Below are 18,580 nucleotides of genomic sequence, written 5' to 3' on the forward strand. Positions count from 1 at the left end.
AACTCTTGTGGCCAGTTAAGTCTGACTTTGGGCTTTAGTTGCAATTATTTTTCTGTGCACTTGGTCCTCTCTGAATCTCTAAATTGTTGTCTCTCCAATTCTTCCCCTGTAAAGGTTTTTTAGTTTAGTGTAAGAGCATGCTATTTGGAAGGGCAGTTTGCTTGCTATCCTGTTTGAAGAAAACCTTAGAAGAATGTGATTTTCCCCAGTCCTGTATTCAGAACTTGCCAACTCATACTGGGGATTTTCTGATATTTTGTATTTAGAAAGTACTGGTGCTTGCTCCACGTAACTCCGGATATGTTCAAGTCTCGAGTCTGTCTAAATAATCCATCTCTTCACACTGTCTGCTTTACCATCATTTTAACCTTTGTTGTAACCCACTGCCAGCACCGTGAGTTTTGTAGGTTATTTTGTTAACCCTAGGCACACACTCCGTGATTATTGTGATTTGATGTGCTGCCGCTTCATTTTTGCTAGGATCAATCTACAGGAAAGGAGTATTTTGTTTGTTATGTTTGTGTTAATGTAAATTGCTTTAGATTGAGCAATGTCTGGGTTTCTTACTCGCTATGCTTAATTGCTTTTGTAATTGTATTGATTTTTCTATGCTAGGTAGCCAGAAGCTGTTTTGAACTGGCTATGTCATCTTGAGTCTCTCCATAAATATGAAGATAATTGTGAAAAGCTTAAGAGTGGTCACTGTGAGGGTTTCAATCTTTTACAGCATCAAATCCATTTTAAATTTCAAACAAAACAAAACAACTACATAGCTACCAGTTATTGCTAGCAAGCCGGGGGCTTCTAACTAACTAGGCTGAGGAATGATTTTAATGTGCATCCCATTCATTTCAGTTAGGGGCAGAAGGATAATATGAAACAGCAATAGTGACAGCCAGTGGTTTCATCACGAATGTTCTTACTACTAGAGAGCACAAAGAGGAAGAACATGTCATACCAAATGAAGAAAAATTTTCTTCAATGTTTTAAAAAAAACATCTATTTGTCTTCTCCATCTGTATTGCCTTGAATCTGAAGTCCTGTATGAATTCACTGATCCAAAGCCAAACGCAGACCAAACCATGACAGTTATTGTTCCTCTCATGTTGTAACCAACTGGGGATTTTCCAGGCTGGAACTTTCCAGACAGATTCTTAGTTATTTTGAAAGAACCAGTGTTCTTTACATCTGCTATTCACTGATCCAAAGAGTTAATGAAGGTACTTTTGAGAGACAAAACTTCAGACTGGCTTCCATCTCTTATTCAACAGCTCAGGGAAAGTATGAGGAGGCTTTGAGGCTCAGGGCACCTATCAGTATGGTCACACAAGGGCACTCAAGGGAAATGAGCATCTGGGGGTCTTTGACTCTTTCTTTGCTGTCTTTTCATCCTCTTAAGGACCCATCACTCAGAGCTTACTTTGCCAAGAGAACAGCATCATATCAATCATTGTGCACTAAAAGCAAATGATTTTTCTAGGAAATTATTATCATAAAGTGCACTAGCGTAAAATTCTGCTTATTACTGAGCCAAAAATAAGTGTCCACTAGTGTAATATCCTGGTGTGCATTTGTAAAAGTTCAGAAAAACAAATTTTTTCAAGTCATCAAAGCATGGACTATTTTGTCTTTGAGAAGCAAATTAGAACTCAGAAGTCCCACCTCATGGATGAGAAATATTATTACACTCTTGCTGTGTTGAAGCCAAGACCCTCTTTTGTCTTTGCATTAGGACTGTTAGCATGCAACTCATGAGAATGGCCTCACTGTCTTTCCAGTGGCCTTTCTTTCCCCAGACAGGTTAAGAATCATGAACAATTATTTTCCAACTTTATTTTCCTTTTCCCATGCATTCAGGAGTATTTCTTCCCTCCACTCATCTTCCCTCCAAACCCTCCTTAGTTTTCATCCCCTAAAAAGAGTACCTGTACCTACTGAATGTCAGTGTAGAAGTTCACATTGTTTGAGGATCTTCCCACTACGAAAGACAACACTAGAAGAGTCCACTTTATTGCATATCTAAGAGATGATACTTCTTTTAAACTGGTGGAACAATCCCATCGGTATCTTCGCTTGCATCTCCCAGCTTTACCAACTTGACTGTTAAAAATTCAGTCAATCTAATGCTGTCTTCTTCTTTAAGGTTTTCAGTCACTGTGCTGTAGTTGAGATACTGATGTTGTTGTTCACAGATTTCACAAAATGCTTTTGCTGCCTGAAAGGGTGTTTAGTAGAATGGTAATTTGCTTACAGGTTTGAGGCAGACTAGTCACGCTAGTCCACGTAATGCTTCCCCCATGGGACTCAAACAATTTTAATGGATTAGATGACTTAGACCAGCCCATCTTGAGTGTGTTCTGAAAATATGCATTTTGTGGGTTTTTGTTTGTTTGTTTGTTGTTGTTGTTGTTTTCACTTCTTTTGTGCCAACCCTGACGTGGTAGCATTGTTTTCATTCAGTTCGTGGATGCAAAATGCTGTGCATCTCTGGCAGTTACTTTGGTTCTTGTGATGCCATGCTGGTCACTGAATGAGGCTTTGTTGAAGCTGATTAACTTATTAACATTCATGCTTCATTCACAATAAATGCAGACCTCATTCTTTCATATCACTGACAGCTGGAGCCATACCAGCCACACCTATGGCACAGGGGAAAAAGACAAGAAATTGGAGGTTTAAGCGAGTTGTGTAGGAAGTTTTGTTGTTGGTTCAGATAAAAAAGGTTGGACTATTGTTTGAGGAAACTGTGTGTGCAGAAACATCAACTGGAAAAACACTACAAAATCTCATGGAAAAGATATGGCCAGGAAAGCGATGTAAACATATGCTAAGAAAGAAGAGTGGAGGGCAAGCCCTTTTGTGCACAGTGCTTCTTGGGAAGAGACTTGGAACTACAAGGAAATAGCAATTGATTTTTGGTTTTTGTTTCTTTTTTCCTGATCTGGATTCATCCTGTGTCTAAAGGGATCAAAACCTTCACATACATAATGTGGAAATAAAAGGCACTGCACCTAATAAATACTTCACTCCATCACTGATTTATCTCCCTAATGAAAATAGCCTACAAACCTCCTCTTGGTTCAACCTAAGTAAGAAATGGTGACATTAATAGCAGAAGTGAATCCAGTTTCTGAGCAGATAAGTTGCAAGTTTCTATTAACCTTGAACTCACTTGGAACACGAAGAAGGAAAAAAATATTTTCATTTAAGATCATATTCTCTTTCTAATATCCTGGAGGAGAATGCTTGCATTGCCTCACCTCAAATAATGGATACTACTGCTACCCAAACGTGATCTTCTGGGGAGGGAAACTGAGATTTATTTATTGCTTCAGGAACACAGCTTATAGGCTGAGAAGATAAACACAGAGGGATTTTAGCAGTTGTTTTGGCTGCTGGCATGCTAGTATACTTCTTAGAAAAAGTTCCCTTCTTGGTTAGCTCTGGGAGTTAGAGACTGGCTCTGTACTTTGGAACCAATCACCTTGAACTGGCCAGAACCTAACTACAAGGTAGGAGAGGGAATAAAAATCTACCTGTCATGGCAGGAATCCAGAGAAGACTTTGGTGGTTTCATGCCAGAAACAGAAGACTTCTAAGACAAACTGGCAATAAATTAATTAGACGAACTTGAGCTTGCAGATTAAGCTCAATGAAAGAAAGCCAAAAGAGTACGGAGAGGCTCTGGAATTCACTGCAGAACCTGAGTCTTCTTGCATGTGTGCATCAGAACTGGAAGCAGTTATCAGTGAAGAAAATGAAAATGGATTATCACGAGCCTATAAATGCATCTGTGTTTAATACATATTACGGAGAAAGAGATTTTGGTCTGTCTCCTCCTGACTGATGATTTTATGCTCTTTTCAGGATAAAAATGATTTCTAAAGTGAGATAAATTAAAAATAATGGAACAAATTAGTTGTTGGCTGATATTCTGAAAATCCGTATAAAATGAGCCATAATAAATAAATAAAGTACTTGAGGTTAAGCAAGATGTCTAGGTAGTTGTGAGGACATATGAAGTCATTATTGCTTTGGATTTCTTTTTGTGATAAAGTGTAAGTAATGAATACCACAAAGCGTCCTGCAAAGTCAGTTTGTGGAAATTCATTTTAAAGATGAAGCCCAGGTCATCAAAGGAGAGGATCTATAAAAAGGCAACTGATTTGCAATGGACAGATTATCCTGTCTGTAAAAGCACAGATCATTGTAGCTACTTGCTGCAGTAAGGTTTTAGAAAAGGAAGGAGAAGATAAAGTGAAACAATTTTCATAAAGGGATTCTAGCTGCTGACATCTTTTTGGCTTTGAAGGAGAGATGGATGCTTGCTTATTTGCTGAGCACTTCTGATGAGCAAAAGCAGCAGGAAAAAAATACCAAGCAAAACAGGAGCCAATGTGTTTAGTAAATACATATATACAAGGAAACTGCTAGGGAGAAAATGAGCTTACTTTGATGCTGAATTTACTCTAACATTACATGTAAAACATGGGATATCTAAGAAGCTTTATCTTTGTAAAGCCATCATCCTGATCAAGTATGGATCCTGTACAGCAATGATAAAAGGGAAATACTTTATTAAACAGCTAGCTCGCTATTTACCTGCTGCAGAGATGGATAAGTCCTCTGAGCCATCAAGCAATTAATCTTGCCTTCTTCAGTTCTGAGCCTTATCCGTCGTTGTGATGAAGAAAAGAGAAGAGCAGATTCAGTGGGGTACTGAATGCAAGTTTACAGGAGGATTCTTGCTTGCTGAGAAATAGATGGAGCTGAGGATGTTGTGTCATGAAGAGAAGGCTGACCCAAAGGGCAGGAGGAAGATTGACCTCACAGCAGGCTAGGACCTGTGGAGAAAAACATATGCATTGTCTCCACTGTGTTTGAAAACAATGGGAATGGTGCTCCATGACGCATTGTGTTTGTTAGACCCAGGTAGCATTTAATGCACTATACTGTCTGCCTGAAAACCAAGGTATCTGCTAGTGATTCGTGGTATGATTTCTTACTGGGGACTATACCCAGTGAGATACAGCATGCTTAAAAAAGAGGAAACTGTGCTTGTACTAGGTGCATAACTGCTAGTCTTCCTCTGAAGGAAGGAGTACGGATCTGCCTTGCCCAGCTCCATAGATGAAACAGCACATTTTGTAAACCTTTTATTACAGAGCAGTCACTTGGAAGTTCAACAGCAGTGAAAAACCAGTGGATAGTGGGAGACACTACAAGGTTGAGCATGGTTTATTTAGCATTTCCGCAGTCCTTAAGGGCTCTTGCACCTGCTCTTGTCTGCACCCCTTTCAGAGTGCTTTGGTATGGGACAGATTCAGATATTTATGCTCTGAGAGAAGTGTCGATGCACAGACCAATAATTTAAGCGTGTAGTAGCTGTTTAGAGCAAACGTGTAAGTAAGATGCATTTCCTTCAGGTTTTGTACTGGAGGACAGGAGTGCTGTAGATAGTGCACCCCTACAGTAGTTTATTACAATTGTGAATCATCAAGACTGAAAAATACACTGCAAAGTTTTAACAATTACCCATACAAAGCTCATGTGTAGTCAAAAAGCTTGGTTGGGAAAAGCTCAGATGCTGCCTGAAAAAAAGACAGAAAGGAATTGGTAGATTAACAATGGAAAATTTGTTTAGAAATAGCTATTGCTTTGGGGTTTTGTTTAAAGTGAATGGGTGCACAGGTGCAGCATGCCCTGGGACCTCTTACAGAGAGGACTGAGTGAAGAAAAGTTTGATTGAGTGATGTTATTGTAGACATATACATGCTAGAATGCAGTACCAGCTCTTGCTATCATAACAAAGGCTTTCCATTTGCCTCAGGAAGTTTGAAATATGAAAGATTAAGTACAGAAGATAGGAAGTTCTTCCCAGCAGCAGATGATGATGGATATAGGTTGCAAAATGCAAGATGTGAGAAAGGAATGTGTAGTCCTTGTGGGAGGCATTTCCTTTGATCTATCTGTCTACTTGATACAGACTGGTAGTCAACTTCTGTTTGATTCTGATGAAGAGTTACTGAAAGCCAACTAAGAGACATGAACAGCAGAATCCAAAACTCTAAAAGCTTCTCTCTTAGCTGAAGGAATCAAAGGAAAGAAGCATTCCTTGTGACTGTTCCTGAATCCTGAAATACCCCTGAAGAAACTGAATCCAGAACATTTGCCTCAGGAATAACGTCTTTAAATTGAGCATGGCCCAATTATCTCATTAGATGTCAGAGGAATTGTAGGAACTCACTCATTGAGATTCTTTCTAGTTTGAAAAGGTTACAGAATAATCAGGAAAAGATTCCACTAAAGTTTTGGATTGGCGATTTTAAAATGTCTTTAAATAAATATAGCATGCTACTATTTTCAAATAGGTTTTATTTTGGAACTGACTTCTTTCTGCTGGCGTGGACCTCGTTGCCATTCTAGATTCCTGTACTGTGACAGACCAAAAGTGTTGTTATGATAAGGTCTGGGTGAAATCTTGCAGTGTATCCGCTAATACTCTTCCTCTAGACTAAATGTTTAAAAAGCTGTTTTAAGTTCTTTATTAGTTGGACAGCAGGACCTGTAGGGACTGTTTAAAGCACAGACACTACAGGGCTGACCAGGACTTTGCACACAGGTAGGTCTGAATAAAAACGCAGTGATCCGAAAGGAGCTGTGTGCACGAGTGTGTATGAGAGTTACTGAGAAACACCACAGCAGCACATAGGTAAGCAGCAAAGAAACTCTGAAGAAGCACATGAAACAGAACACCTGGAAAAAAAAAAGTTGAAAGAGTGCTATGGGACACAGTGCCACACAGGAAAAGGCTGGGAACCATGAGCTCCATGGAAAGTGCTTTTCTTCGTTTGCGTCATACTGAATTTAGGACAACAGAACTGTATGTATGTTATTCATAAATAAACATGATTGCGCCAAAGAAGTAACTGACTTATAATTGTTTTTCCCATCTATGTGACCCCCTTTTTTTTTTTAGCTTACTGTTTGGGTCCAAAGGATAGCCATAATTTGGATGGCTTGGGAAATCTAGTTCAACAATGTGAAGCCAGCAAATCCCCATAAAGGGGAGTTTCAAGAATAGAGTTTTGCTTTTTTTCCCCCTCCCTTTTCCTCTCTCCACCTGATAGTAGAGTGACTTATTACCGAGTATCTGGGCTACCATTAAGGGACTTGGAGAAAACAGATTAACAGGTAAGAAATGAGTTATGTTAATGGCATATGCATTATAAAAAGGCAAAGTGGTCCTTTTAGACAGAATCTAAAGAGGAGGTTATATTGTTTTCATGTGCTATGACTACTTATAAATTATAGGAAAATAAAAATGTACTGTTTGTTTTTACTTTTTTTTTTCTTTTTTTCTTCAATAATTACGGGCTTGGTAAGGTATGGGAGTGACCTAATTGTTCCAGTTGTGACCTCTAAGTTATTGTTAATTTCACTGTCAGTATGTGCTTCACATCTCCTACTTAATGGTATGCTAATTGTACAGCAGATTGTCACATTCTCCAACATACAGATTCCCTATTTCAATTACAGCTAAGTAAATCTCCATTACTAATGAGTAAGCATTTCTTTTCCATGTACATTTGCATTATAATGGACATTTTCTTTATGCACTAAAATTATTCTTTTCCTTGACAACAACTATATATTTTATTTTACAGTAAAGGCTACGACATGATGATTCATTCTTTTCTGTTGGGTTTATCTGTATTTAAATTGTCAAATGTTCTGGATAGCCTGACATTTTCTGTCCCGTGTTATTTTTCTGTATTTCCAGAATTAATTTATGTATTTGCTTTAAGACAACCAACTTAAGACAAATCACAGAAAAGTAAGCTTATGTGTCAGTCATCAATTAAGCTGTATTTCAGAATTGTTGCATTGCTTCATTCTTGTTGCTGAGAAATTTCAACTGCTGTTCATGTCAGCGCAAAGTGACCTTTATGATACCATGTTTGACTGATCTGAATGTAAAGAACAAGTGACCACAAGTGACCCATATCACCGCCAGATCCCACTCTGCTTAACAGAGCATAGCTCTTTGGCTATCAAATACAATCCCCCAAACAGACATTTGCTGCCCCGCTATGCATATATCTACAAATGCGATGGACAGCTGAGTAAAATGAGGGGGAAGGCCTCCTGGTACATCTGAGCTATGCAGCTCTGCTGCCAAATCTGCGCCCTCCGGAGGGTTGCAGCCAGTCTCTGGGTGCAGCTGAGCTTGGGCAGCCGGCTCCTGCCGGCGGAGGATTCCCTTCGTCTGCCAGCACCGTGACCCAAGGGGCTTTCCCTGCCCTTCCTCCGGGAATGAGGAGATTGGCAAATTGAGCCCCTGTGGCGGAGATCCTTCCTTTGTTCTGCATGGCCCTGGGAAAATGTGTCACCTTTTGTAAAAAAAATAAGGACCGTGAGTCTTGTCGAGAAAGCGATAATTTAATTTTTGTTCGTATGCACTGAAGAAACGTTGCTTTGGTTTTGTTGGGGTCACTGCCTACATGGTAAATTAAAAACAGGGGTCTTTTTGAGATGCCCAACACAGATTTATGTATCAAAGAGGGTGCGTTAATTAACAATAATGAATATTCTTGAAGATTTTTAAGTTGGTCTGGTGGTGGGTGTATATATGGGGCAGAAGATGGGGTGCTGGGTTCTTTTAATTATATAGGTACATGGGATGTTGAAAAGAAACAAAATTTGGTTAAAGCATTAGGTAGCATTGAAGAAATGCAGGAGGAAATGTTTGCAACCAAATGTTAGAAGTAACAGATTGATTTCCTGGTCACTGTGCATGAATTCTTTCTAGCCTTGTGTATATCCTGATAATCGGATGGATCACAGTATAGATACAAGTTTGTTTTGTTTTTATTTTGAAAGGCCTACGGTATGCAGCCTTTTTCCCAGACAGCAGCAAAAAACAAGGTGAACAATTTTTGCACTATGTGGTTTTGAATTCTGTCATATTTTCTATTACGTTTCTGTCTTCCATTAGGATAGCTTAGTTTCCTCTATTAACCACCACCATCATCCACATCACTTCCAATTCCGAGTTTAGTCTACATTATGTATGTATATAGTTTGCTGATTTTTTTCTCTCTCCTGGGGGCTGGAAGTGGTTACTCACACGTTACAGTTCAAGATGTTGTTACAATGGTTGCCCTTTAATCAGTCATTTTCGGAGTGGCTGATGACACCTGGTGGTGTGTTTCATAAATGCAGACTTAACCGGGTTTGCAGCTGGCGGAGCATTTTGACCTGGCCTAGCCCGAGCACTGGCAGTCAGAGTTTGAGCTATTTTAATGAATCTGACCTCCTGCATGAAAAAAAAAATAATAATAAAATAAAATAAAATAAAATCTGTTGGGAGCACATTCTCCTCCCATCCAAACCGAAGTAAACCAAGAGAAGCAGTAACATTGCACTGCTGTTGGAGCAAAATTAATGCCTCTGACCTTGCTATTGAAGTCAATAGTATAGCTTCTCACAAGGGCTATGTATCTTTTTTATTTTCTTAATTAACTTTACCGATATATTGCATAAATGAATGTTTTATGTATATATATATTTACGCACTAAATATACTGCATTAAACTAAAAATCTTTCCCGTGAAAATCCTAGGTGATTATATTTAGAAATAATGATGTTTTCAAAACTTTGGAGTGGGAATACTGAGGGAAGCTTATTCTGGTGTTTTATTTAACGTCATGGTTTCTGGCTTGAGTGCATGATTTTTCTTGCCAGCAAATATATTTCCGTATGTTTATTAAATTCCACGTCTCTTTGCCAGTATATTTCCTAACAATGGAATATCTGGGATCTACCAATAAGTAACTAGTACGAATAAAAAAAAAATAAATGCTGGAATCCTGATACTTTGGTAAAATTCCTCAGTAGCCAGAACCTATTGGGCTCTTCTCCACTTGATTTTTATCTGGATAAAACTTTAATCAAAACTGATTCTCTTTCTTGCTTAATTGGCCTTTTATTGCTATCTGATTTTTTTTTTTTTTTTGGTAGTTTTATAAAGAAGATAAATATTACACTAAATATAAAAGAATTTTAAGGCAATACTTTATCCTGATTTTTGTAAATCTGCAGAGAATTCCAGTGCATCTACAATGCAGTATCTTTAGTTATTTCTAAAATATTTCAAAGAAAGGATTCCCAACATGTTCTGCCACCGGACTTTGTGGAAGGGGAAAGATGTGGTGAAATGAGAATATGTTCTTTATAGCCAAATTAAGTGGTATTGTTTTGCCATTCTTAAGTATACAGAATTGACATAAAATTAAATGAGAAAAAAAAAATGGTAGAAGAGTCAAGGTACACTGTTAATCTGAACAACAAAGGAGGGCAAAGTTCTGAGTTAAAAATCATAGATTAAGGGTTTGTTGTGTTTTGTTTTGTTTTGTTTTGTTTTGTTTTCTTATTTCCCTAAGCTTACTGCCCCAACATTCATGGTGCATAAACTTTAGTGTAGGCAATTTGGGTTGAGGCTGTCCTGAAATCTCATTTATTTGTGGGGGGCTCTGCTCAGACGAGTTACACGACACAGCTGCTCTTCAGCCTAAGGGCCTGGCAGCTCCACTTCGTGTCACTTCTTACCCCAACCTAGGTGACAGCACTTGCCAGCCATGGGAAAGGGAGGATGGCACAGATGCCTGGTCTGGCCACTGGTGGGAATTGCTAACTCCACCTTTACAGCATGACATTAAACATAGCTTGGCCAGTTTTTTATCAAGATAATTTAGTCAAGAGCAGGAGTAAATTTTTTCAGAGATCTGAACCCATTGAAAAGTGACATTTGACATTAAAAGGCATAGGGAGTTTTATCTGAGATGTGACAGTTATTTTGTCTTCCAAGTGTAGGGAAAAGTGTGGCATTTCAGATAACACAAACATTTAACGGTGGCCACTGGCAATTCTGTCTGGTTTTAGCACTACAGATTCCTAGAGCAAAATTCTTCCTCCAAATTATATGCATGCTGCTCTCATTTACTTCAGCAAAGCTTATGCACATGTTTCAAAGGTCAGAATTTGGCCATTGGGGCTGAATTTTCAAGAAAGAGTGTATTAAAGACATCTGTGCATCAACAGAACCATATCCTTTGTTTTCTGTAGGACATCTCAGGAAGAAGCCTAGTGCTGTTGGGCACTGCAAGTGAAACTGTTTCTATTTTTTGAATTGTATTGGGATTGCTTAGCAGAAACATTTCTTGCAGTAATAGGTTCATGATTTCATTTATTCCTTGTGACTCAACACTTTGATACTGAAAAGTTGTCAGTTTTAAGAGAGTAAAGACTGGAAGGGGCCACCCTTCTGAATAATACAGTTGGCAATATACTGTAACAATCAAAACGAGAGGAAATAGTCCAAGGAAGTAGGTATGGTCTATTGAGGTGCACAAACTTTTGTTTGTAGTCTAATACAGAGAGGTTGACAACAGTGTTTTACACAAAGGTAGAAAACAAACCCACTTTTCACTGTGGACAGAGCTCATATTTGAAATTATGTTACTAATCAGACACTTGAAAAAAACTAAAACTTGGCATTCACATGCTATTGGAGTTAGTATGTATTAAATTGATGAAGATCTTTAAGCATGTAGATTTTCCCCTGTTTTTTAAACATTATATACTTCTTAAATTGTTTATAATGTCTAATTGCTGCTGGATTTCAAGACATATCAATTTTGTTCTTAGTTCCTGCAGATTTTGACAGAATATCATACCGAAATATTTTGTATTTTTTGTAGGACTGGGAAACAGAAAATCATGACTGGTATTGTTTTGAATGCCATTTGCCTGGAGAGGTGTTGATATGTGACCTGTGTTTTCGTGTGTATCATTCCAAGTGTTTGTCTGATGAGTTCAGGCTTAGAGACAGCAGTAGTCACTGGCAGTGCCCAGTTTGCAGGGTGAGTACCTATGAGCTTTCATGTGCTGATTAGAGGATTGATATTCATTAATAGTTTCATTAAGGTGTCCAGATGGTCTGGCCAGGTTAATGGATAAAGAACCAAATATTTAAACAATGGTACATATCTAGAGCATCTGTACAGAGATACCAAAATATGGTGCATGTAGCAGATGGTTATTTTTGAAGACTCCGGCAAGTTTTACTTATGCATTTGAAAGCACACAGTACATTACTGTGTGGGTATGTGTGTACGGATGTATGCAATGTATGAATGCAGGATATGGTGGAAATCTTCAACACGAGTAAACAAATTGCTGTATAAGATGCTACTGTTTTTACTTAATCTCATTCTAATGAATCATAATGTATTTTTTTTTTATATTTTGATGACTGCATTCTTAATATTTTATTGGAATCATATTTCACATTATAAAGCCATAATCATGTTGCTGACAATGGCAGTATCTAAAACCATGGGGTGAAATCCTGCCTCTCACTTCTGCGCATTTTATTGGCACAAAAAAAGCCAATATGCATTTCACCCCTAGCATCTGTATCTATACTGCTTTTTCTTTACAATTGCTGTTCTTACAAATGTGGTAGGGAGACAGTTATTTCATATATACCATAGAAGAATGAGCAGGTATGTTGACTACATGTTATTAGAAGAGTAGACATTTGTCATGGTAGTGCTTGCTGGTACCTGGCCTTGAATCAGCCAGATACATCTCCTTACAGCTGTCATTTCTGCATAACCTCCCACAGTGAACCACATCTCTAGGCTTTCTTAAATAGGGAAAAATGCATACAAATGATTAAAATAAAATTGTTGGTATTCAAATGCATAAAAGTCTGCCAGTTGCCCTCTGCCTTGGCTTGCTGGAGGGGAACTCCAACTCCAACTCCCTTGGTAAAAGCTTAGATCTAGCTGTGGAGGACCGACCTTCTGTGCTGCAAGCAGTGTAAGGCTTCGGGTGCTTCCTAGTGCAGAGAAGCAGTTTTTTAAAACATGTGGATTGTTTTGTTTCAAAACAATACTTTCTGACTGCTGTTGCCTTAGAACCAGTTGTAAAAACCTGACACTTCTGCCTCAGCTTGGGAGCTCTGAGGGTTTAAGGAAATAATGAAAATAAGAAAATTGAGCCTGCCTCAACAAGTGAAAGGGAAGTAAGAAATAGTGGTGGCAGGGAACAGTTAAGAATAAGGACATGCACTGTATCTTTCTGCATTGAAATACCATCATTTAATTTAGCTACTCAATATTCCCTCTGTTAAAAACAACAAATGGTCATATATAGAAGAATTGCTTTTAGATTTTTAAATAAATCTCTTTAATAACGGTTGATTCTCATAATAAATATTGATAGCTCTTGTAAATGCTTAGATAAACCAGATCCCATCTCCATTCTAGTTTACAAACAATTTTAGATGACATTTTAAGCCACCTTGTATGGTGACTTAAAACATCTGTCTTGGAAGTCATCAGGGTGGAAGAGCTGAATCACTGCACGCAGTATGCGCAGATACGTAGAGGGGTCAGCTTTGAGATCGGTTTGGCCTTCATCCTAGAGCTTTGAGATCCTCTATGGCAGTGATATTAAACAAATGTTTACCTTTAAGAAAAAGCTATGAAACTTAGGCCAAAAATCAATGTTCCTTTTTTTTTTTTTTTGCATATTGGTTCCCTTTTTATTACACAAAGTCTAAGGAGAGGTTTTAGGGTCTCTTACATACTTCCTGCCCCAGAGACCTTTGGCTTGCTCAGTGCCTGAGATAATGATCAACCTACTTATAAGAATATTGCCATCCTGAATACCATGGCATCCCTTTTCCCTTTGTGCTTGTATCTTCTACTCTCCTGGTAATTAATCCAACTCATTTGAAGCCCTAATTTTGCAAACTGGGACTTGCACAGTCTCTGGAAGCAAGGGAAAGGTCTTGTTCGTCATGGGAATTAGCATCCTGGTGTCAGGTTGCAGTGTCCTTCCAGTATTTTCCCCCCACCTTCCGAGGAGCTGACTGCTCTGATTTTATTTTAAAAGAGATAGAGAGGCCTATACTCAAAAAACTATGGTAGTTTAGAGAGCTCTGGCTGATATCCAGAGGACATAACAGAGCTTAACTATCTTGCATAAGGGCAATGGGATTTACTTTGCATTATCAGCAGTAAATATATGTGTTCAAGAAAAATAATAGCTGGGACAAAGAGATGCATATATTTATATGGTTTATTCTTGTGACTGGACATAGCACATTTTACCAGGGGATCTCAAAGCTCTTCACAGAAGTGAAATAGAAGTATGTTTGAAACCTTATATTTTGGGAGAAATAATCTAAGAGCACTTCATTCTTATGTAAAGATTACTTCTGTAATGCTGCCAAGGTCAGCAAGCCTTTGGGTTATTCGTTTCACAATTGCTGGTTGTACTGGTTCAATCAACCTGTGCAGCTTTATCTTGCACACTTGACTACTCAGAAACACTGTATAAAGGACATTGCTAAGGATTTGTTCATAATTTTAAAATATTTTTCCTCCCATACCGTTTATAACAGTTCCTTGCAAGCTGTGCTCTGAACTCTGTTTCCCTGCTGGCAGTTTTTCTACACTGCATCCATAAGCAAGAATGCCTAATTCCTGGCTTTTTTTTTTCTTTTCTTTTCTTTTTTTTTTTTTTTTAACTTTACCATACCAATCTGAATATTTTGTACCCTACATAACTCTCAGCAGGAGACAAGAGTCAAACAAAGTTCAATTCAAACCACATTGTGGTGATTGAAAGTTTTCCCTGGCTGCTGACTAATCATTGTCTTAAGTGAAATAAATTGGTATTATCAGCAAAATTCCTGGTAGACAGGTCACAAGAGGAGAACGGTATCAAGGGAGCTTAGAGATTACATTAGACTTTTCCCACTGCTGGAACGGTCCATTCAGTACAGGTTTAGTTTACTGGGTCTCTGAAGGATGCAGAAGACTTGTACATTTGTTGCTGCTCTTTGGTTAGATAAAAACAGAAAATTAATTTGCTCTAGTTGTTAATTTAGCACCTCAAAAGTGCAGAATGTACTGCAAAAATACTCAATTTTTTGCTTGAGAAATTAGATGTATACAAAAATCTGAATAGCAGAAAAACTGATCCTGTGTCGGGTGACTGACTATGATTATTTCTTTTAAAAGATAATTAAATAAAGTACTTTTTTGAAAGGAAAAATTCTGCATAGTTACTTTGTTTGTCCCAGAAGAATACATTTTTATTTGTGAAACAGAAAGTAAGAATTATTCATATGGTTTCACTTGACTCCTAGTTAATTTTTTGCAGTCATCTGCTCATGCATTGATCTCCCATGCTTGTACTTTACAAAGAATTATAACCAATTTATCTATTGTAGTGGGTGGTTCAGTATTTCTCTGTTTTATGTATATGCAAGCGAAGTAAACTGTAGATCTTAAGATATCAAATGCTGTGCTGATACATATTCTATAAATAGGTTGTTTCTGAGTTCTGGTACTGTGCTGAGCATTTCATAGGGTACAAAAAATACACCATCATGCAGTTCACAATCAACGTTAGACATAATGTGACAAGTGAGAGTGACAAACAGTGGAAGGTTACAAATGTAGAAATATGAAGAGTACTCAAGTGAAACAGATCAAATAGTTAGATGAGGGATCAGTCACAATAGCTAATATAAAATACAAGAATGGAAGAGAGAATGTGGAGAATTATGTTGACTTTATGGGGTGCTATGGAAGAGGCAAATTCTTTGAGTTTGTTAGATGACTCATGTGGGTTGACCTCTGCAGGCAGCTGAGCCTTGAAGACCCACTCACCTCCCCCCAGTGGGATGGTGAAGAGAATTAAAAGAGCAGAAGCGAGAACACTTGTGGGTTCAGCTAAATACAGATTCATAGGTAAAGTGAAAGCTGTGCGCACCAACAAAGCAAAATAAGGAGCTCATTCACGACTTCCCAGCAGCAGATTGCATCCCTTTCCAGGAAAGCAGGTCTCCATTGGGTTTAACAGAAGACAACCAGTGTAGCTATGAATGTTACCACTTATCCCTTCCTTCCCTCCAGCTTTTACTGGTGAGCCTGATGTCCTGTGGTGTGCAATGTCCCTTTGGTCAGTTGGGGTCAGCTGTCCTGGCTGTGTCCCCTCCCAGCTGTTTGTGTGCCCCCTGCCTCCTCGCTGGCAAGGCAGCTCGAGACATAAAAAGTCCTTGACAGCTTACATTGCTCAGCAACAGCTAAAACATCCCTGTGTAACCAATGCTGTTTTGGTCACAAATCCAAAACATAGCACCACAGAGATACTATGAAGAAAACGAACTTACCCCAGCCAGACCCAGTACGATAACTGCATGACACATTCCCTAAACAGCACCTGGCATTTGTACACAACAAATAGCAGTGAATTGGGTGGTGAAGGGAGGGCCTAGTACAGGACCCATGGTAGCACCACCTGGTTTGGTGCACACAGCCTAGCTCTGACGAGGTGCTCGTGCTCAGCAGGCCTCTCCCGTTCACCTTACAGCCCCTGAAGTAAATCAGGGAGACAGCAGAATTGGACACTGCATAGGACATACTTAATAAAGCATTTTTTCCCACAGTAGTGGGAAAACTGGGAAGCCTCCACGTAGAGGAGCCTCCTGCCAGCTTCTCTGTGCACATAAAAGCATATTTAATTTATGTGGTGCTTCTTACTCAGAGCTACTGAAAGCATCGTACAAACTGACTTGTGGATTCAGCTGTAATGTCTCCAAAAGCACCTAACTGTCTGAAAAGTCTCATGTAACTGCATATAGTCTTGAAGGAGGGAGGCCTTATGCTGTGTTCTTCCCAGGCAGTGGTTTTGGTGATCAGGCTGTTGTTCCCTGTCAGGGCTCTGGTTGCTCTGTGACCCGTCCTCTGTGCCTGCATAACTTTCTCACTGGTGCAGAAAACCTGAGGGCCTAACTCAGGGCAGAGAGTTTGAGAGGATGGCAGAGAAGTAAAGCTTTCCATATATAGCACCAAATTCCTCTGTAAATTTAAGCCCTAAAAAAAAAGTTAAAAAAAAAAAAAAATCCGAGGGCCTGTGGGTGAAGAAGGGAGTTTGTAAACAGCAACAGTGGATAAATGTTAGATTTGTACACATAGCTCTCCTCAGTGGATGCAGCCCTGGAAACCTGAATTGCTTCTGAAAATGGAACTGGTGACTTAGTAATGTGTATCTGTCATTGAGCAGCCTTCACCTAATCCATCACTGAACTTTTTCTCACCCATACATGGAGCTTTTCAGTGTGTGCACACTTGATGGTTGAGGGAGGAAGGGAAAAAATTTGGTTAATGGGAGACTGAAAGGAGAAAATGTAATTTTGTTGGTTATAGCTAGACAGAATGCTGCCACTAACTCTGCACTTCTCAAACCTACACCATGCAGTCTCTATTTTTTTTCCTTCTCAAAAGGAAAATTGCAGAAACTGTAGCATAGTGACCTAGTCACCCCAGGAGTTGACAGCTACATGCTAACTCGGGGTGTGAAGGACAGTCACTGCCATTATAAACTGCTCCTGTAGGACAGAGCCTTGCTTGGAAGTCCCCCTAGCTGCTACCAGCCTTGTGTAGTCTTGTGGTGAATTCCTGCACTATAAGCATACCAGAAGTGACTGTTACTTACAGTCACACCTGCAGGCTGCAGTGTATTGCTTCTTTATTTAAACAGCCAAGCAGTATTATTAGTTTGGTATATTGAATACCAACAGCAATGTAAATCCAACCTTCAGGTACCAGCTTCTAAGAAATAGATGGGACACAGTGAGTAAAGCATATAAAAATATTTCCTGTACCCACCAGCAGAGTTAGGTTGTAGCCATGGCCTTCCACCTACAGGTCTCATGAATCTTCTACATGAGGATTGCTGTTGTCAAGTTTATGGCTTCACTCCTGCATTCACTATGTAAACATGTATGCCTGACCAAGCCTTTCAGTTTACTGTGATTCAGTGCAGAAAGGCCATGGATTTCTCTAAGAAATTGGTGTGATTTAAAATGCCTCCTTGCTGGGGCCTAACGCTGGTGGGCAGCTAAGCACCACACAGCTGCTCACTCTCTTCACCCCCTCTGCCCCTTAGTGGGGTAGGAGAAGAGGAAAGCGGGAGTAAAAGCAAGAAAACTTGTTGAGAAGTGGAAGAAGAGAGAAAATAAAACAAGTGATGCAAACAAAGGCTGGCTATTAGCTGAGCAAAAGATGGCTAATGTCCCTAAACACTCGGTTTTCTGTTTTTATTGCTGAGCATGATGTCACATGGCATGGGGTATCTCTTTGGTTAGTTTAGGTCATCTACCTGGTTGTATCCCCTCCCAGCCTCCTGCACACTATTCACTGGGGATACGGTGAGAAACACAGAAGTCCTTGATGCTGTGCAAACACTGTTGAGCCATAACTAAGACATCAGTGTGTTATCAGCATTGTTTTGGTCACAAGTCTGACACACAGCACCATACCAGCTGCTGTGAAGAAAATAAACTCCACCCCAGCCAGAACAAGTGCAATCCTTATATTAACATGATATGTCCTACAAAGAGTATATCTGCTAGTATAAAGATCCTCAAACTTCTCTTTGGGCTGAACTGAGTTTTGGCAGCCTCTTTGAAATAAACTTGTAATTGAGCAA

General features: G+C 39.1%; 1 protein-coding gene across 5 annotated transcripts in view; it reads left to right on the plus strand.

The window, feature by feature from the left end:
• Positions 1 to 18,580, plus strand: part of ZMYND11 (zinc finger MYND-type containing 11) — a 105,178-nt gene that overhangs the window by 66,409 nt on the left and 20,189 nt on the right. For 3 of the 5 annotated variants that reach the window (XM_032182584.1, XM_032182582.1, XM_032182583.1), the window contains exons 4-5: positions 8,884 to 8,928; positions 11,764 to 11,925. The exons of 1 other annotated variant lie outside the window; for it this stretch is intronic. In XM_032182584.1, the coding sequence (XP_032038475.1) occupies positions 8,884 to 8,928; positions 11,764 to 11,925 (207 nt within the window). The remainder of the gene's footprint in view (positions 1 to 8,883; positions 8,929 to 11,763; positions 11,926 to 18,580) is intronic. One more of the 5 variants, XM_032182585.1, reaches the window with a different exon arrangement.

This window comes from Aythya fuligula, chromosome 2, assembly GCF_009819795.1.
Source record: "Aythya fuligula isolate bAytFul2 chromosome 2, bAytFul2.pri, whole genome shotgun sequence".
In the NCBI taxonomy this organism is placed as follows: domain Eukaryota; kingdom Metazoa; phylum Chordata; class Aves; order Anseriformes; family Anatidae; genus Aythya; species Aythya fuligula.